The sequence below is a fragment of the Panthera leo genome, chromosome A3 (assembly GCF_018350215.1).
Source record: "Panthera leo isolate Ple1 chromosome A3, P.leo_Ple1_pat1.1, whole genome shotgun sequence".
NCBI lineage: Eukaryota > Metazoa > Chordata > Mammalia > Carnivora > Felidae > Panthera > Panthera leo.
This window is the reverse complement of record NC_056681.1, coordinates 26,776,072-26,796,475: the sequence shown is the minus strand read 5'-3', so window position 1 is coordinate 26,796,475 and position 20,404 is coordinate 26,776,072. Positions and strand designations below refer to the sequence as shown.

General features: G+C 46.7%; 1 protein-coding gene and 1 non-coding gene across 3 annotated transcripts in view; both read left to right on the top strand.

Annotated features, from left to right (window-relative positions):
* The first annotated feature begins 4,781 nt into the window (after window positions 1-4,781).
* TTLL9 (tubulin tyrosine ligase like 9) overlaps window positions 4,782-20,404 on the top strand; it is a 41,355-nt gene continuing 25,732 nt past the window's right edge. For both annotated transcript variants that reach the window (XM_042931301.1, XM_042931300.1), the window contains exons 1-5: window positions 4,782-4,854; window positions 8,008-8,051; window positions 14,473-14,565; window positions 16,669-16,780; window positions 17,547-17,732. In XM_042931301.1, the coding sequence (XP_042787235.1) occupies window positions 4,840-4,854; window positions 8,008-8,051; window positions 14,473-14,565; window positions 16,669-16,780; window positions 17,547-17,732 (450 nt within the window). In that variant the 5' untranslated portion in view covers window positions 4,782-4,839. The remainder of the gene's footprint in view (window positions 4,855-8,007; window positions 8,052-14,472; window positions 14,566-16,668; window positions 16,781-17,546; window positions 17,733-20,404) is intronic.
* On the top strand, window positions 13,580-13,652 carry TRNAK-CUU. Its single transcript has one exon. It is a non-coding gene; the product is annotated as a tRNA-Lys (tRNA).

Genomic DNA, 20,404 nt, shown 5'->3' with positions numbered 1-20,404 from the left:
GCCTCCTAGGAACCCGGCCCTGCCGACACCTTAATCTCAGCCTAATGAAATCCACCTCAGACTTCTGACCTCAAAAACTGTAAGCTCAGGGCCCCTGGGTGGCTCCACTTCAGCACAGGTCACGACCTCACGGGTTCATGAGTTGGATCCCCGTGTCAGGCTCAGCGCTGAGAGCTCGGAGCCTGGAGTCGGCTTCAGATTCTGTGTCTCCCTCTGTCTCTCTGTGTGTCCTTCCCCTGCTTGTGCAGTCTCTCTCTCTCTCTCAAAAGTAATAAGCATTTTTAAAAAAACCCTGTAAACTCACGTGTTTGTGTTGCTTTAGGTCACTGAGTTTGTGCTAATTACAGCTACAATAGGAACATCATACACTGGCCAATGCCCTTAGGAAAGAGCTCTATCTCTTTAGCATAGCACACAAGGCCTTGTGGGATCTGGCTTCTGCCTCTGTGACTTGGAACAAATTTCTTAACTTCTGTGAGTCTCGGTATCATCAGCTGTAACACAGGAAGGAAAAACCTCGATAGGTATCTAGTGAGATGAGGAGGACATATTTCTTTTTGTTTTTTTTAAATTTTTTTTTAACGTTTATTTATTTTTGAGACAGAGAGAGACAGAGCATGAACAGGGGAGGGTCACAGAGAGAGGGAGACACAGAATCTGAAACAGGCTCCAGGCTCTGAGCGGTCAGCCCAGAGCCCGACGCGGGGCTCGAACCCACGGACCGTGAGATCATGACCTGAGCCGAAGTCGGACGCTTAACCGACCCAGCCACCCAGGCGCCCCGAGGAGGACATATTTCAAGTACCTCGTAGAGAGACAGGCATATAAAACATCTTCATTGTTACCATTGTCATTATGATTTGCCTGGAGCAACTGACAGGGAGTTAGGAAGCCCGGGTTCTGTTCTCCTCACTAGGGCTCTGTTTCCACATTTATAAAAAACAACAACAACAAAAAAGGAAACAGCAAAACATACAGGGTTGGCAGCCTCATCTCTCCCCTCTTCCCTAACTTTCCTGGTCACTGATCGGCATTCACTTCCACAAACATGCTTCACTCTCTCTGATTTCCAATTTTGCACATGCCATTCCCTCTGTCTGGAATGCTCTTCCCATCCCCTTTACCAGACTAGCTCCCATTTCGTCCCGCCAGTCTGCTGACTCCAATTAAAGATGGTTAGACCCCACAGTTACGCATTCCCAAAGCATCCTAAAATTCTTCCTCTATGGTAGTATTGACATTCTTTTATTATTATGGCAAAAACCAAAAAATAAATCCGGATAAGACTACTTTGGCTAATAGGCTTCAACTGTGTTGCTTAAATAAAACAAAATGTTCCAAATAAACTTAAAGCAGTTGGAGTTTCCTCTCCTCTCCCTTCTTCCTTCACTCTCCCTTTTGGAAACCACTATTGTGAGTTTGGTGTGCATCTTTCTAGTATTTTTAAACTTTGAATGCCAATATATCCGTAAGTATGTAGAATACACTTTTGTATGTTTATAATTAATACAAATTTCAACCTTTAAAAATATTTGTCATCCTGCAAGTCTCTTTTATTCACTCAACAGTAAGTTTGGGGTTATTTTTATGTTGATACAGATCTGGAACATTAATTTTTAGCATTATAGTATTTTTATTAGAATATATTCCATTTTATTAATCCATCTCGCTAGGAGTGGACATTTAGATTGTTTCTAATATTTCTCATGATTATAAAGAATGTTTTGGGGTGCCTGAGTTGGTTGAACATCCAACTCTTTTTTTAATTTTTTAATGTTTATTTATTTTTGAGAGGGGGGAGGGGAAGAGAGAGAGAGAGGGAGACACAGAATCTGAAGGAGGCTCCAGGCTCTGAGCTGTCAGCACAGTGCCCAGTGCGGCGCTTGAACTCACGAGCGTGAGATCATGACCTTAGCCAAAGTCAGATGCTTAACCAACTGAGCCACCCAGGCTCCCTGAGCACCCAACCTTGATTTTGGCTCAGGTCATGACCCCAGGGTTGTGGGATCGAGCCCCACATTGGCCTCTGCACTGAGTGTGGAGCCTGCTTGGGATTCTCTCTCTCTCTCCCTCTCTCTCTCTCTTTCTCTCTCCCTCTGGCCCTCTCCCGCTTGGGCTCTCTCTCTCTCTTAAAAAAAAAAAAAAAAAAAAGAATGTTGTAATGAACATCCTTGTACATATAACCTATGAACAAGGATGAGAATTTGTTTAGGGAAGGATGACGTCTTGCCTCAAAGCGATAGTCCCCAGGTTGTGCAGCTGTATTCAGAGAGCTTCTAGAATATATGTCCAGTAGTGGAATCAGGTTGTGAGTTGTGTGCATTTTCAACTTTATGAGATATTGCAAATGGCCTTCCAAAGTGTGTCTGTACCAACAGCATATAAAGATTTGATTTCCACACATCCTTAAAAATACTTGACATTAGGGGTGCCTGGGTGGCTCATTCAGTTAGGTGTCCAACTTCAGCTCAGGTCATGATCTCACAGTTCATGAGTTTGAGCCCCACATCGGGCTCTGTGCTGACAGTTCGGAGCCTGAAGCCTGCCTACTTCCAATTCTGTGTCTCCCTCTCTCTCTGCCTCTCCCCGCTCATGCTCTGTCTCTCTCTCTCTCAAAAATAAATAAACGTTAAAAAAATTTTTTAAATGTTCTTATTTTTATCTAGATGATGTGTTTAAAATAATATTTTATAATTGTTTTGATTTACATATCTCAATTTGCTTATTGGCTACTTGAGTTTCTTCTGCTGAAAGTTTTCTATTCATGTACTTTGTCCAGTTTTCTTTTGTGAAGTAAGAGTAGTCTTTTTCTTAAGAGTTTGTAGTTCTTTGAGTACTGGTCCTTTGTTATATGTGTTGCAGATATTTCCTCCTCATCTGTAACTTGTCTTTTTTTTTTTTTTTACCTTTATTTATTTATTTTTGAGAGAGAGAGAGAGAACGCTAGTTGGGGAGGGGCAGAAAGAGAGGGAGAGAGAGCAAATCCCAAGCAGGCTCTACACTGTCAGCGCAGAGCCCGACACGGGGCTTGAACTCATGAAACCGTGAGATCATGACCTGAGCCAAAGTCGGACGCTTAACCAACTGAGCCACTCAGGCCCCCCTGTAGCTTGTCTTTTAGTTGAACTTACAACGTTTTTTTGTTGTATGGCAGTTTAGATTGTGAGAGGGTCACAGATTTTTTCTGCTGAGTTGTGCTTTATTAAGAAATATTTCTCCACCATGACATCATAAAATATTATATATATGTATATTTTCTAATAACCTGAAGTATTTGTTTGCCATATTTATTCTTTAACCTGCTTGAATTAGGCATCTGTTTTTCACTCCTACAGAAAGCCAGTTTCTCAACGCTATGTACTGAGCTCCCCATCCTTTCCCCACTGACTTATGATGCCACCTCTATTGCACATCAAGTTAAAACGCACACATGCACACACACACACATGCACACAGACACCTGTGTCTGCTTCTAGGATCTCCTTATTATTCCATTGATATTTGCCTCTCTTGGGTTGAGACGGTTTCGCAAAAATCCTGACTGAATTTGGGAAAATACACACCTTTTTGATATTGAGTTTTCCAGTCCATGAACAGGGTATATTCCTCCATTTATTCAGGCTTTCTTTAATGTCCTTCAATGTTTTGTAATTTTCCCTGTGAGAACATACACTCCACAAGGGCAGTTGCTTGTTGGTTTTGTTCATTGTTGTAACCTCAGTGTCAAGAATGAGGCATGCCATAAGACTAGAGGCTTAAAATTAAAAGAAAGACTAGAAGCTTAATAATTTGTTGTTTAATAAAGCATCTTGCATATATTTTATTAGATATATTCCTACATAACTTATATTTTGTTGCTATAAAACAAACAACACATTTTTTTTAACAGTTTCTAATCAGTTATGGTTGGTATATAGATCCCAAGACAGTGGAGAAGTGAGGCAGGAAAAGGCAGGGAGTCAATACAGGGTTCAATGGCAAACAAATTGCTACTTCAGGCTATATGTAGTGTAGAGACACGATGGGATTCGTGTTCTAGAATGCTCTACAGGGGCGCCTGAGTGGCTCAGTGGGTAAAGCGGCAGACTTTGGCTGGGGTCATGAACTCACAGTTCCTGAGTTCGGGCCCCTTGTTGGGCTCTGTGCTGATGGCTCAGAGCCTGGAGCCCGCTTCAGATTCTGTGTCACCCTCTGCCTGCCCCTCCCCGACGTGCACTCTGTCTCTGGCTCAGTCTCAAAAATAAACATTAAAAACAAATTTTTTTTTTTTTAATGCTCTTTAGCTGCAGTGCCAAGAATGAATTGTTATGGATAGGCACTAGCAGACTGGTCAGCAGGCGTTGAGGTGACTCCTGGCATCGAGTTGGTGCCTAAGAATTAGAGAGCGTGGCTGAGCAAAAGCAGGAGTGCCTGGCCACGTTGCCAACTGACCAACCGACAAGGTGACTGACTTAGGCACCGAGTAAAGAAACAGTGCCGTTGCATTTACCAAAGACTGGCCACTTTTCAGGCTAGGTGCTCTTAGGTCAAGCGAAACGTAGCTGGAGGAGGCGCAGTAAGTGCCTGCGAAAGGCAGCCAGTCTCCGGCCGGGTGCGCCCCCGGGTCGCGGAGGCTACGGGCTGGGAGGGAAAGGTCCGGGGAATAGGGGGATCTGGGCCTCTGGGGCGCGCGAGCTTCCCGCGCCCCGGGTCAGGCGCACCAATCGCGCGGAGAGGAGGCGCCTCGGCTCATCCAATCAGCACGGCGGATCCCGGCACCCTCTGTCGCCTTGGCAACGGGACGCAGGGGCTCGCGCGCGGCGAGGTGGCAGTTTGGGTCTGGTCCTGTGGAATCGTATCATGTCGCGCCCGAAGGTAGGAGTGCCACGGGGTCCAGATGTTTTCAACGTCCCGAGAGAGAGGGAGGGAGGCCGCGGAGGGATTCAGACTCGGGGGGGGGGGGGGGCGCGGTGTCCGGGGTCCCCGCGGAGTGATTCCGGACAAGGAGGAGGAAAATGAATTCAGAGAAAAGACTTCAAGCCCTGGCTGGCCTCGCGCTGCCGCCCGAGATGCTGCGCGAGTCCGCAGCCGGGGCTTGCTGGCGGGAAAGCTACGAAAATGTGGGATTCTAAACTGTACTCAGCGATTTCGGGGGCCCTGGGGGCAACCTCAGAACCTAGAGAAGCTCTTAGAGATCTATTCATCCCGCCTCCTGTTTGCCTACCTATCCATCCATTCGTAATGCATTCATCCCCAAACGCTAATCAATGGCTTCTCCAAACCGAGCCCACTGCTGACCAGTGAGGAGGACACAGAGGTGAATCACATAAGTCCCTGTCCTCTAGGAGTGCACAGGCCAGCGCCCCCCCCCCACTTTAAAATGGGGAAAATGTGGCCCAAAGAAGGGAAATGAATTACTCTAGAATCCACCCTCCTCCCCACCAGCCTGCTTCTTATCCCGTGTTCTCTCATGCATGGCACCCCAGTTCTTTAAATTCCATCTCACAACAAAAAACAAGTGATTACATTGGGCTCACTCAGATAATCCAGGATAATCTATTTTAAAGTCAGTTGATTATGTCTGCAACTTTAGTTTTCCTTTGCAATGTAACATATTTACAGGTTCTGGGATATTAGGACATGGGCATCTTTTGGGGGATCATTATTCTGCCTACCACAATATTCTATCATCAAATAATTGGAAAATGAAATTGTAAAAAATACTATTTAAAAAAGCATCACATGGGCACCTGGGTGGCTCAAACAGTTAAGCATTCTATTCTTGATTTCAACTCAGGTCTTGATCTCAGGGTCATGAGTTCAAGCCCGCAGTTGGGCTCCATGCTGTGTGTGAAGCCTACCTAAAAAAAAAAAAAAAAAAAAAAAAAAAAAAAAAAAAAAAATTAAAATAACATCACAAAATCAAAGTCCTATGAAATAATTTAATTTAAAATGTCCAATGGAGGTGCCTAGGTGACTCAATTAGTTAAGTGTCTAACTCTTGGTTTCAGCTCTGGTCATGATTTCACAGTTTGTGAGCCCTGAGTCAGGCTCTGCACTGACAGCTCAGAGCCTGCTTAGGAGTCTCTCTTTCCCTCTCTCTCTCTGGCCCTCCCTCGCTTGTGCTTTCTGTCTCTCTCTCAAAATAAATAAACATTTAAAAAAGTCCAAGACTTCTGTACTGAAAAGTAGAAAATATTGTGGACAGAAATTAAAGAAGAGCTAAATTAATGGAGAGATAGATCATATTCAGGGATTGGGAGACTCAATACATAATGATGTCACTTCTCAATATGATCTATAGATTCAATACAATCCCAGTAAAATCCCAACGTGCTTTTTTTTTGTAGAAATTAGCAAGCTGATTCTAAAATTTATATTGAAGTGCAAATGACCCCAAATTGCAAAGGCAATCTTGAAAAAAAGCAAAGTTAGAGGACCTATGCTACTTGATTTCAAGATTTACTAGAAAGCTATGGTAATTAAGACAGTGTGGTGGTGACATAAGGGTAGATAAATAAGCAAATAAGATGGAGTTTAGAGACAGACCCACATATACACAGTCAACTGAATTTTGACAGAAGAGTCAATGTAATTCAATGAGGAAAGGAAAAATTTTTCAACCAAATACTCTGAGCAACTGGATAAACTGATGGAAAATAGAACTGAAAACATGAAAGAGTATAAAAGATACAATAAATAAAAAAAGAGTAGGACACCTGACTAGTCCTGGGGTACTTGGAGGGGCTTGTGTATATGACTGAGATAAGAGTTCATTTGCTTTTGTGGGGGGCTAGTTTCTGTCTGTTTCATAAAGCAGTACTCTCTATCCCTCTCCACTGTCCCTATCCTTCTGAGGGATAGGATGGTATGGTAGGCAGAATTCTAGATGGCCCCCAAGATTCCCACCCCTTATGGACACACCTTGTGTAATTCCCTCCCCTTGAGTGTGGGTGGAGTCTATGAATTTGATGGGATAGTTACTACCGTGATTGTTACTGTGCATGGCATAGGACTCTATCGTGGCTGACTTGGAGAGGAAAGGGTTGGAAGTCAGAGAAATGAGCTCCTGCTGGCCTGGAAGAAAGCAAACATCCATGTTGTGAACTGCCTAGGGGGTTATGTTGAAAGGAACTGCGTGGCCTCTTGCTGAGAGCAGACCCCAGTCCACAGCTAGCAAGTAAACAGAGACCTCAGTCCTGCAGCCCCAAGCAACTGAATTCTGACAACAATCTGGATGGTCTTGGAAAAGGACCCCGAGCCCTGGATGAGAAACGTAACGCAGGCCATCACCTTGGCTGTAGCCCTGTGAGACCTGGGCAGAGGATCCAGCTAAGCTACTCCTGGCCAGCGGAAACTGCAAGATATAAATTTATGCTGTTTTAAGCCACTAAGTTAGTGGTAATTTGTTATACAGTAATAGAAAACAAATGCAGATGACAAGTCTGTCTAAGCTACAGAAGTCATCCTGCACAAGACCAATTTTGATTTCTTTCTCATACCTGCCGTTAGGGATCAGTCTTGCCAGGACTGAAGGCCAAACTGTTTTAGACGTGGTAGAAGCAAAATAATAGCCACTCTGCTTTGAGGATTTGAAAGGCCCATTTTGGATGCAAGAGATTAATTTTGCTCCGAGCCTTTGACTCAGTCCACTCCTGGATCATGGATCTAATCAAACATGTTTCAGCTCCTTCTCACAGAGCCTGCTGAGCTCAGCCCTTAAAACTCAGCCCTCAAAACTGGGGTTGGACCTTTGGAGTGCTGAAAACTAGGTGTTCACTCTACTGGTCATGCTTGTGGAACAATCCTATGAGGTGGGCCCTTGAATACCTGAGGATTTATCCCAAGGACCAAGTTGCTGGGCACATATTGACCAATGTGAACTTGGCCAGGCAGGTCCTTCTTGTCTCAGCATCGGGCGATACTGCATCGGATGGTTTCAGCATTTTAAGATCTGCGGTAAGTTGAGCTGGGAAGGCAGTGTGGATGTGCAGAACCAGTTACATCACTTTCCTTTTCTCATTACAGAATCAAAATTACAAGGGCCATGGATTATCAAAGGGAAAAGAGCGGTGAGTGGTCCCACGCAATCTAATAAACGCAGAACTAAATTCCTCCTCTCTCCTCCCTCCCACCCCCCTCCCTCCCTTCTTTCCTTCCTTCCTTCCCTTTTCCCATCTCTCCACCCCCGCTTCTTTGCTTCAGTAATGACAATGATAATAACAAACAATCACTGAGCACTTACCATGTGCCAGGCTAGTTGTTTTATCTCTTTGAATCTTTGCCACAGTCCTTTGAAGTAGATACTGCTATTGTGTCCATTTTATAGATGGGGAAACTGAAGCCTAGAGAGGCTAAGTAGGTAACTTGCTGAAGCCTGTAGGATCAGTTAGTGGCAGAGCTTGTTGGGCTCCAGGGCCCACGATGCCCAAAGCAGGAGGGAGCGGTGTGGACTTCGCTGGAGGTTTTTCGTGAGAAGTTAGAAGTTACACCACACACGCCGTGGCGCATATTTTCGATACTTCTGTTTCATTAGGTATTTCTATTCTTTCTAAAGTCACATCTGGCCATGTCACCACTGAGGAGGGTGTGTGTGGTCTCTGACCCCACCTCTCGTGCAGCGCCCATCGACTTTGCCTTCTTTCTCTACCTACTGAGAGAACTTTGCCACCAATTTCAAATCTCTTACTCTCTTCCACAGAGCAGCTCAGCTCTAGTCTGGGTCCTGACCCTAAACTTACACACCCACTCCCACCCCAGCCAAAAAAGGGCACTTCAGTTAACAGGGTCTATTTTATTGGGTCAGGCACCAATTAGAAATGTGTTTAGCTACAAGTAACAGGAAACCCAACTAATAGTAGCCTTAAACAATTATATTTGCTTTCCTCATATAACGAAGAGTCAAGAGGGCAGGTGCAGAGTGGTTCAATGCTCTCAGAGCTAGCGTCTCTGTGATTGCCTTGACCTTTTCCTTCTGGACACTAAGTGGCTGCTACAGCTCCAGCCTTCATGTCACGATCAAGGTGGGAAGGAGTGGCGAGGGAAGTCTCAAGCCACATTTCTTTCTTTCTTTCTTTCTTTCTTTCTTTCTTTCTTTCTTTCTTTCTTTCTTTCTTCTTTCTTTCCTTCCTTCTTTCTTTTCTTTCTTTCTTTCTTTCTTTCTTTCTTTCTTTCTTTCTTTCTTTCTCTTTCTTTCTTTCTTTCTTTCTTTCCTTCTTTCTTTCTATTTTTAAGGTTTATTTGTTTTTGAGAGAGACCAAAACAGCGTGAGCAGGGGAGGGGCAGAGAGAGAGAGAGAGAGAATCCAAAGCAGGCTCTGTGCTACCAGCACAGAGCCCGATGTGGGGCTTGGACTCATGAAACTGAGATCAGGACCTGAGCTAAAACCAAGGTTTGGTTGCTTAACCGACTGAGCCACCCAAGCTCCCCATCTTTCTTTATTTTCATCAAAAGAACCAGTGCTTTCCAGGAACCCACCCTCTTTAGCCATCTTATGTTTTTATCTTACGAGAATCGTGTCGCCTGGACACCCCTAGCTGCATGAATGGTTAGGAATATAAGTTACATAAGTGACGTTATCGTGTTATTATTCTGCACCCTGCTTTTGTCACACAAAATTCTATTTTCAGTATTTATCCACGTTGGTGCACGTAGCTCTGGATGCATTTTGACTACTATCTGTGTTCCATTGTAAGCCACAAGTTATTTATCTGCTTCCTGTTGAGAGGCCTTCTGGCTGGGCCTTAGAATTGAATTAGAATTAGAAAGCACACCCTGAGACAAGGGTGTGTGAGCAAGTAGTTTATTTGGAAAGTTGGAAGGTGATTTCAGTAAGCATTGGCAGGGCAGGGGGGATGCAAGGCATCCAAGGGAAGGAAACCAATAAACGGGGCATTACAGACAGGTTATTGTGGTGGGCCAGTGGGGCTCAGTCCCACTGGGGATTCCTAGGAGATAGTACAGAATACTGCAGACTCGTCCCCACTGAGTTTTGAGGAACTGGAGGACTTACCCATCAACTCCAGTCGTCATTAGTTGTATGCTGGTGTGGGAAGGGCACTTGGGACCTGCTTTAAGCACTGGTTGAGCTGACTGCGTGCACAGGAATGGAGAATGTCCAAGGGACAAGGGTGGGCCACCAGCCGTGTGCTGCAGGTTATTTCCGTACAAAATAGTAATAATTAACAAACGAACATCCGTGTACATATAATGCCTAGGGTATCTATCTAGGGTATAGAGCTAGGATGGAATTGCTGGCCATAGACTATGTGCAAGTTCAGTTTCACTAAATACTGCCATGTGGTTCCCCAGAGTTCCTTCTACCAGTACAGGAAGAGTTTCCATTTTAGCACATTGTTGCCGAACTTGGACGTCTAGGTTTTTGCCAGTCTAATGTGCCTGAATAGTAACTGACAGTTTCAATCTGCCAGATTGCTCTCTAAAGATTTATCCGATTTACAGTTCCCTCAACATTATAGGATAATTGTCATTTCTCTACATTCTTGTGAACGCTTGGTATTTGTCTGATTTTAAACATTTCCCCCGATCTGATGGATATTAAAATTGGGTCTCTTCATTGTTTTGGATTCATGTTTAAATACTCCTTACTTTACTACTTTATAGCAGGGGTTCTTAAAATTTGAGCTCAAGTTTTCTACTTCAAAATTATTATGGACTCTTGTCAACTTTTATCATAAACACTTCGAAAATTAGAAATTTAAAATGATACATTTAAAAAATTTTATTAATTGATTTAGAAAGCAATAACGGACTCATTACCTGGTAGTGTAAATGATGCATTTTTACGAACTATAACCGTATTCTCCCTCCTCCAAATTTATTATGATGAGTAGTAAATGTTTGCACATCTTTGTGTATTTCTTAAATGTCTGGCTTAATAGACAACATTTGGCTTCCTGAACCTTCTGGATTCAATCTGTTGTGATATGTTGTTTTGGTTGAAGAAGAGGAAGGAAATCCAGCCTCACAAATGTATGTAGTTGGAAAAGGGAGGACTTTGTGTACCTCTGGAAGAGACTCGGAGACCCTGAGGACTACTTGGACCACCCACCAAGAACTGCTGTTTTAGGGAATTACAATACGCATCCTTAACTCATCACTGTCTACTGTGAATCAGTATTATACCACTTTGTGCACAATGGAAGAACCTTAGAACAGCTTGCTCTGTTTACTCCCCTCTGGTCCTTTGTGCTGTTATTTTTGTCGTGTATTTAAAAAAAATTGTTAATGTTTCTTTTTGAGAGAGAGACACACACAGAGCACGAGTGGGGGAGGGGCAGAGAGAGAGACACACACACAGAATCCGAAGCAGGTTCCAGGCTCTGAGCTGTCAGCACAGAGGTTGATGCAGGGCTCGAACCCACGAACCATGAGATCATGACCTGAGCCGAAGTCAGATGCTCAACCGACTGGCCACCCAGGTGCTCTGACTCTTTGCCATGTATTTAAACACTAAAGAAGGTGCTTCAGGGTCAAGGAAAATTATCCCTGATGGAGATTCAGATGTACCAAAATGGATATGTGAGTAGAAAGAGAGATCAATTGATTTTCCAGATGATGTGAAAATGTTAGGGTTTAGGAGCTAACAGTCAAGAAGGAATTCTTGAGACATCTTTGGTGCAAAAAGGTGGTTTATTAAGGCATGCCGACAGGATGTATGGGCAGGAAGAGCTGCACAGGGAGCGCCTGGGGTGGCTCAGTCAATTAAGCATCTGACTTTGACTCAGGCCATGATCTCAGGGTTTGTAGGTTCGAGCCCCACATCAGGCTCTATGCTGACAGCTCAGAGCCTGGAGCTTGCTTTGGAGTCTGTGTCTCCCTTTCTTTCTGCCCCTCCCCCACTTATACTCTCTCCCTCTCTCTCTCTCTCTCTCTCAAATATAAATAAACATTGAAAATTAAAAAAAAAAAAACAACAGATGCACTGGGGTTGTGAGGAGTGGCTGATTATATTGGGTTTGGGATAATGTAAGTCTCTAAGGAATTTGGAAGCAAGGTTTCCAGGACCTCGAGGGGCTAGCTGTTGTTAGGATACAGTCATTTACAACGGTCTAGTAAAACCTGAGTCATGAGACCCTTCAGATGGATGTCAGTGGGCCATGTGTTTGGAGGACGATTGCCAACATATATCTTGGTTACGGAGGGCAGGGGGAGAGGTAGAGATAAGGGATTTTCTTTACAGGATCCTAGAGGTCAGGCTAATGTCAAGCTAAGGTTGCCTTTTATCTCTAGCAAAGTATTAACATGGAGGCAGTCGAGTTTCTGGAGGAAGGTCACTCTGTCTCAAGGACTTGTCAATGTGCTATAAGTGGTAAAGAAATTTAACTTTTTTTTTTCTTTTGCCTTTGTTCTCCACTCCACAGAGACCGTAAGCCCTTTCTTCTGACCACTACTTAGGGTTAGGGGCCGATCATTTGATTCCTCCTAAAGCTGAGTGGAACATGGGTTGGGCCAAAGCTTTAATTACAGTGAGTTGGCCCCAAGCCCAACCTCCTGTACTGCCATTTTGAGCCTTTGCCCCGGAAGGGGGTTGAACTACAGTTCAGTGTTTGTGTGTTTGTGTGTTTGTGGGTTGTTTTTTGGTTCATTTTTGGATTCAATCTGGCAGGGCTGCCAGAATGCCCACACCACATCATTGTGCAGGAGTATGGGTTTTCTCTCTGCTTTACTACGTTCTCTACTGCTTCTTTCTTACGCAAATTTGCCGCAATGTTGTTTTGGTTCGGTTCGGTCTGCTTTGGTTTCGGAATGGGACTCTTCCAGATTTTGATTTGTTTGGCCGCCCTCCCTCTTGTCCAAGCACAGCTGCTTTCTCCTGGTGACTGCTTCTCCGTGGCTGGCTCGTTCCTCCCCTTGCCCAAACTCAGACGCCCCCCCCAGACCTGGACACCTGCTATAGCTCTCTGCTCCCCGCTAAGGGCTTTTTTCTCTCTGGAATCAGTTCAGGTTTTCTTTTGTCCGTTGCTCCCCACTAGCCCCATAGTCAAGTGTGCTGTTTAGTTTGCACATTTTCCCCCTCCCTGCTTCAGTAGGACTGAGAGTCTTTCGCATCCTCTTCCACTATAACCTGCGATGTTTTAATTTGCGTTTACTTGATTGTCGGGAAGGTTGAGAATCTTTTCTCGTGCTTACTGGTACGTTTCCCCTGCTATGAATTGCCTGTTCAATCCTTTAGGCATTTTTGTCTTTTTAAAAATGATTTGTCGAAGCTCATTATGTACTTGGTACAAATGTCTTACAGATTGTAAGCATTACAAATATTTTGTCTTAATCTGTAACCAGTCCTTTAAGCTTTATTCGTGGTGTATTTTGTTACAGAGTTCTGTTGTATATACAGAAAGGTGCATGTGTCGTAAGTTTATAGCTCAGTGAATTTTCGTCAACTTAATACACCCACATATCAGGAATCAGAACATCACCAACACTCCAGAAACCCCACTCATGCTCTCTTTCTATCATTCCCCCACAAAGGTAGCCATTATCCAGACTTCTAATGATGTGTTAATTTTTTTAATTAAATAGTTACTTTGAGATAATTGTAGATTTATATGCAGTTATAAGAAATAATATAGTGAGGGGTGCCTGGCTGGCTCAGTTGGTAAAGCATGTGACTCTTGATCTCAGGGCTGTGAGTTCAAGCCTCATGTTGGGTGAGGAGCCTACTTAAAAAAAAAAAAAGTATAAGAAATAATATAGTGAGTTACCATGTGCCCTGTATTTGGTTTTCTCCAATGGTAACAGAGAATACAACTATAATGCGGTATCACAACCAGGATACTGACATCCATACAGTCAAGATAAGGAAAGTTCCCATCACCACTGATCCCTAATATGACCATTTTATGACCACATCCACTTCCTCCTCCTCCCTTTGCCTTCTTCCACAATCCCACCTCCCCCCTGTCCTTAACCCCAAGCAACTGCTAATCTGTTCTTCATTTTAATAACTTTGTCATTTCAAAAGTCATATAGGGACACCTGGGTGGCTCAGTCAGTTAAGCGGAGAACTCTTGATTTTGGCTCAGGTCATGATCTCACAGTTTGTGGGCTGGAGCCTCGCGTCAGGCTCTGCGCTGACAATGAGGAGCCTGCTTGGGATTCTCTCTCTCCCTCTCTCCTTCTCTCTCTCTGCCACCCCCCTCCCCCACTTGCATGTGCGTGCATGCTCTTTCTCTCAAAAGAAAAGCTATATAAATGGAATTGTACAGTATATAAGAACGTTTTAGGATCGGCCTTTTTCACTCGGCATAATTCCCCAGAGATGCATGCAGGTTGAATGTACACATATTTCACTCCTTTTTATTGCTAAGTCAGTATTCCATGGCATGGATGGACCGCTATGTAACCATTCACCCATTGAAGGACATCTGGGTTGTTGCCAGCTTCGGGCTATTCTGGATAAAGCTGCTGTGAACATCCACGCACAGGTTTCTGCGTGACCCTGAGCGAGCGATCTGTCACCCTGTCTTGCAGAGAGCAGAGAGCTTCAATCCGATTCAAGACCACTCTCATGAATACTCTCATGGATGTCCTTCGCCACAGGCCGGGCTGGGTAGAAGTAAAGGAGTAAGACGCATCCCCACCCCCTGCCAATCTCGGCCCTCTTTCCCTTTGACTCACCAGGCCTTGTCTCCCTCTGTTTTCTCCCAGTTCCTGTGGGTGGCTACTGGGACTTGTCCCAATTTGGCTGTGACAGGGACCAAAATTTATTTGGCACTCCGAGTGTATCAGGCACATTACAGACGACATCTCTGCCTTGTCTAAGTCTTAGAACCATCCAGCAAGATATGATTATGTTCAGAGGGATCAAGCCAATTGTTGAAGGTCACACAGCACATGTGTGTCAGAGTGGGAGTTGCTCCCAGTTCAGTTGGACTCTTCCGTAGCCAGGGTCCTAGAGCTCTCTGGAGAATCAAGGAGTGCAGCCGTCACAGACTAGCTGGCTTGAATCCTCTAGGGATGGCAGGTCGAGGTCAAGGGCTGCTCGTCCCTGGCCACTTACTAGTCCTGTGACTTTGAACGAGTTACTTGACCCCTAAGCCCACATCTCTTCTATGGTGGGCCCTGGGGATGCTGAGATGAACAATGTCTGGCACATAGCAGGTGCTAATGTTAGTGAGGGCTAAGGTTGGGCTGCATATAACAGAGACCCAAAGCAAAAGAGGCTCTGACGGACCAGAAGTTTATTTATCTCTCCCACCAAAGTCCAGGTGTAGGAATTTCAGAGATGGCATAGAAATTTGGAGCCACCTATTTCCGTCTTTCCATCCTGCCATCCCTTAAGTGAAGCCCTTCTCACGGTCGAAGGTGAAGCTCCAGTCTTGCATCCACAGGGCGAGCAGCAGTAGGTAGGAAGGAGACAAGAAAGTACACGCCCTGCCCTTGAAGGACACAGCCCAGAAGTCCCTCACGTTGGCCAGACTTAGCCTAGCTGCAAGAGAATCTGGAAAATGTAGCTTTTATTTTGGAAAATGTGGATTACATTTCCCCAGGTAAATGTTGGGAATTCTATTACTGTAGACAAAAGGGGGAGAATGGATAGGAGGGGGGAGGGCCACCAGCTGCCCTGACCTGGTGCTCAGTCAATGTTGTTGCATAACAATAGCTGAGCCCGTTAGACACTCTTTACTATAGCAGTTTACACGCCTGACCTCCGAATCGTCCAGCAAACCTTCTTCTGGGAGGTGCTATTATCATACCCATTTGCTGGAAAACGGGACACCTGGGCATGGAAGAGTAAAAAGTGCCATGTTGGAGGTCACTTGGCTTGTCAGGGCTTGGACTGCACCCAGTCGGTCTGTGTGCAGAGTCCCAGGTGCATTTCTACCCTCTCGGTGAATGAGGAAACAAATGAGCCAATGGATGAATCCGTGATTCCCACTGCCTGGTACTGGAGTCTAGTCTTCGGTTATTGCTGTAATTTTGTAACTTAAAAAAAACAAAAACAAACAAACAAAAAAAACACGTTGGAAGCAACGGTGGTGGCATTATTTTCTCTCCTGTCACATCCTTTTCAAGCACCTCCTCTCTGCACCCCAGCTCTGGCATCGGATTCGGTAGATTAGCCTGGGTAGGAATGCTGATGCTGCTGTGCCCTGGGCGAGCGAGGTTCTCCTCGACTGAGGGCTCCAGGGATGATTGTAGTCACCTCTTGAGGCTGTTCTGAGGACTCAGTGAGGGGAGGGCTTTGTGGACAGGGAAGGGCTTACAGATGTTATCGGGAGGCACTGCTTGGTGATGTGGGCCGGGGGTGGCAACCCAGATGCTTCTAGAGCCCAGGCAGGTAACCTGATCAGGTGAGGCTGGCTGGTTGCCATGGGCCGTAGGCAGTGGTAGGTAGGGGCTGTGATCTGGAGAGGGTGCGTCCCAACTTGGTGGCTGTTCCTCACTCCCGCCGACAGGTGCCAGGAGGCATCAGGACCCCGTGTGGCCGATACCCCGGTTGTTCAAAGGGAACCCAAAGGAAGCCGGCAGCCTGGATTTGTGTAGGAACATTTCTCCCGTTCTCACTCTGGCCTAGCGAAGCACACTGTGGGCAGGGCTGGCCCACGACACCCCCTTGAGGCTCCTTATGAACCTTGCTTGTCCCTCAGCTGCACCTCCATGGGCCCCAGGCCCTCAGCAGTGCTGAGGTCCTTACCTCATGACCTTTGTCCCACCCACCCCCAGTGAAGGGGACTGGGATTTCTACTGGTGTGACGTCAGCTGGCTCCGGGAGAACTTTGACCACACCTACATGGACGAACACGTGCGGATCAGTCACTTCCGAAACCACTACGAGGTGAGCTGGGTGGACTGGTGGTGGCGGGGGAAGGGGGGGCACTGAGTCAGCCACTTCATGTCACTGGATGTCGCAACGAGCAGGGGCTGGCACGGGAGTGCAAGGAGCAGAATGGAAAAGCGTAAGGGAGTTTGGGGTACATGCCAGGTGGGGAGCATGTGCACAAGATACACGATGGGCTAAAGGATGTGAGAGGGTAAGGATCTAATACCCGAGCAGCAGGCTATCTTGGGGTGGGGACTCAGGTCACAGGCTGGTGGGCATGTCAACACTACAGATGTGAGGGGCAGCCTGGCTTGGGGGGCAAGGGCCGCAGGAGCAGGATGCTTGAGCCATATGGTGATTTCAGGGAAGAGACAGATTGAGCAGTTGGGAGTCTAGAGCTGGGAGGGAGGTCCGGGAGGAATCAGATCACAAATCACACTGGAGGAGCCAAAGCTGCTGAGATTTGAAAAGGTTAGTGCAGCTTAGAAGTTAGCAACATGAACTTCGGAGTCAGACAGGCCTGGGTCAAGTCCTGGCTGTGCCTTCTGTTAGCTGGGTAGCTCTGGGCAATTGACTTAGCCTTTCTGAGCCTCAGTTTTCTTGCCTGTAAAGTGGGGATGGTTATAGAATAGCAGGCTCTCAAAGTTACTCTTACTGTTATTGCTACTTCGTGGGCCGAGAATGGAGGCTGTGGGAGGCAGTGTCGATGGCTGGGGCTGGGAGGTGGAGCAGGGCAGGGGGCACGAGCCCTAACAGCCTGTCCACCCATCCCGCCGCCCAGCTGACGCGCAAGAACTACATGGTGAAGAACCTGAAGCGGTTCCGGAAGCAGCTGGAGCGAGAGGCAGGGAAGCTGGAGGCAGCCAAGTGCGACTTCTTCCCCAAAACCTTTGAGATGCCATGCGAGTACCACCTGTTCGTGGAAGAGTTCCGCAAAAACCCGGGGATCACCTGGATCATGAAGCCTGTGAGTGCCCGGTGCCCAGTCAGGGGACCAGAGGAAAGGGGCAGTGGGAGGGAGGGCTGCCCAGGCACCAGCAGGGATCCTTCATGGCAGAACCCCTGCCTGGGATTTCAGCCTTAGGTGCACCATCTGCCTCCCCAGAAGAGCTTTTTTTTTTTTTTTAACTCTATTTATTTTTGACAGAGAGAGAGCGTGAGTGGGGGAGGGGCAGAGAGAGGGAGACACAGAATCCGAAGCAGGCTCCGGGCTCTGAGCTGTCAGCACAGAGCCTGATGCGGGGCTCGAACTCACAAACTGCGAGATCATGACCTGAGCTGAAGTCAGACGTTTAACCGACTGAGCCACCCAGGTGCCCCTCCGCCGAAGAGCTTTGTCTCCTCTTTGCAGTGTTTGAACCCAGCAGCTATGACTGCTAGTACACAGTAGGTGCTCAATACATGTTTACTAGATGGAAAAGTATCCTCAGGGCACCAGGGCAGAGAATCCAGAGCCTTGCTGGAGCTCAGGTCCCCACCTCTCTTCCTGACATGAGAGAAAATGGTGGCAGTCAGGCCATGCCAAGCGCTTTGCCTGCATTACCTGATTCTCCAGATGGTCTTTGGGATGAGATATTACCTTACTTTATTTTATTTCATTTCATTTTTAAATATGTATTTATTTATTTTGAGAGAGAGAGTGTGTGTGCGCTTGCGTGAGAGCAGGGGGTGGAGGGAGAGGTAGAGAGAGAGAGAGGGAGAGACTCCCAAGCAGGATTGTCGTGGGGCTTGATCTCACAAACCATGAGATCATGACCTGAGCTGAAGTCAAGAGTCAGACGCTTCACCCGACTGAGCCACCCAGGCGCCCCAATATTACCTTGGTTTATAGATGAGGAGACTGCGACCCATTTATTCAAGCATTCCACAATGTTTACCGAGCGCTGGCTACATGCCAGGCATAGAAGTAGGTGCTAGGGACACAGCCCTCAGCAAATTGGAAGTGGGTCTCTACCTTCCTTGAGTGCAGACGATACAGAAGATACCTGTGTGAGTACGGTTGTTCTAAGTGACACTAGAGAGGAAACAGTAGGAGGTTCCCTGCTGCCCAGCAGGCTTTTCTGAAGGGAGATTGGGCTCCAAGGTCAAATCCCTTAGTTTAAATACTGCCTGTACCACTTCCTTGCTGTGTGACCTCAGACAGGTTACTTAACTTGTCTGTGCCCCAGTTTTCCCATCTGCAAAGTGAGACTGTGTTACCTGTCACATAATGTTGTGGTGTGATTAACACAGGTAGAGCATACCTTAAGCACTCCATAAATGATAGCTGCCATTGTTATTAGTGTTATTAAAAGAATTGTGGACTTTGACTGAAAGTCAAGAAATATTGACTGTGGCCTGAAGGATGCCGAGGAGTCAGCCTGGCGAAGGACAGAGGTAGGGAAGAGCATTCTGGGAAGAGGGACTGCATGCATGAAAGCCTTGCATCCGGAGGTAGCCAGCCCTTCGGGGATCAAGACACTGAGTGGAGGGCAGGCGCGGCAGAGCACCTATGAGCCCCTCAATTGTTCCTCGTGCCAGGGCTGGTTTCTCACCACAAAGCCACCATAGCCTTGAATGGTATCATCAAAGCCCCCTAATATTTTCTGGGCTTGGGACCGTGCCAGGCCCCAGGAAGGGAGCTGGGGGGAGGACGTGGGGGGCAGCCCTTCCTCGTGCAGCTGGGGACTAGACCTGGTGTTGGCCGATATGCACATTCAACCAAGAGCACAGCTGCTTGGAGGGGGAATCGACGTGCCAGACAGAAACTACGGATCCTCCCGACTGGGTCCCAGCCAGCGTTGACCCCGGGACCTCCTGCACCTGTCCCCTCCTCTGCAGCCGGAGAAGAAGGGGTTCGTTAGGCACAGGAAGACTACAAGCCACAGGGCGGTCCCAGCTCCCAACATTAGCCTCTCAGACAAATGGTAATTTGTGCTAATTGGGATGAGCAATTGCATATTAAGTTGATTCCTTTCCCAGCCCACGGCCTTTGTTAGAGGCAGACACAAGACAGCTGTAATTAAGAGGAGGCATCTTGGCTGTGTGCGTGTGTCCTTGCTCCTGAATAGCTGTGGCGCCCTGTCTGGGGTGTGGGGAGCCGGGAGTGGGTGCTCTGAGCTCTAACTCTGTACCCGCCACGCATAAGCCCTGGGCAGGTTCCTCAACCCCTCTAAGTCTGCGTCCTCATCGTCCTCATCCATAAAATGGAATTAATGAGTGCACCTACCTGCCGGGCTTGCGAGAGAATCCAATGCGGTTATACACATTATATAAAGGGTTTGGCACTTAGGTGTCCAGTCACTGACCGCTTTTACGGTTATTTCCAAGACTCCAGGCGACACCTGGAAAGCACGAGGTCGGTGCTTCCCAAGCCCAAATGTGCCCACCATCATCAGGCAACCTGGTTAAAGGCAGAGACTGATTCGGCAGGTCTGGGTCGGTCTGAGAGTCTGCCTTGCTAACCAGCTCCCAGGTCAGGCCCTTGCTGCTGGTCCCCGGACCACACTTTGAGGAGTGAGACCCTAGCGGAATCATTTTCAAAACTGAGAGTGCATCAGAATTTTCTGGAGAGCTTATTAAAGCCCCCGCTCCCATCCCCCAGGGTCTGATTCAGTAGGCCTGATGTGGGGCCAAAGAACTTGCATTTCTAACAATTTC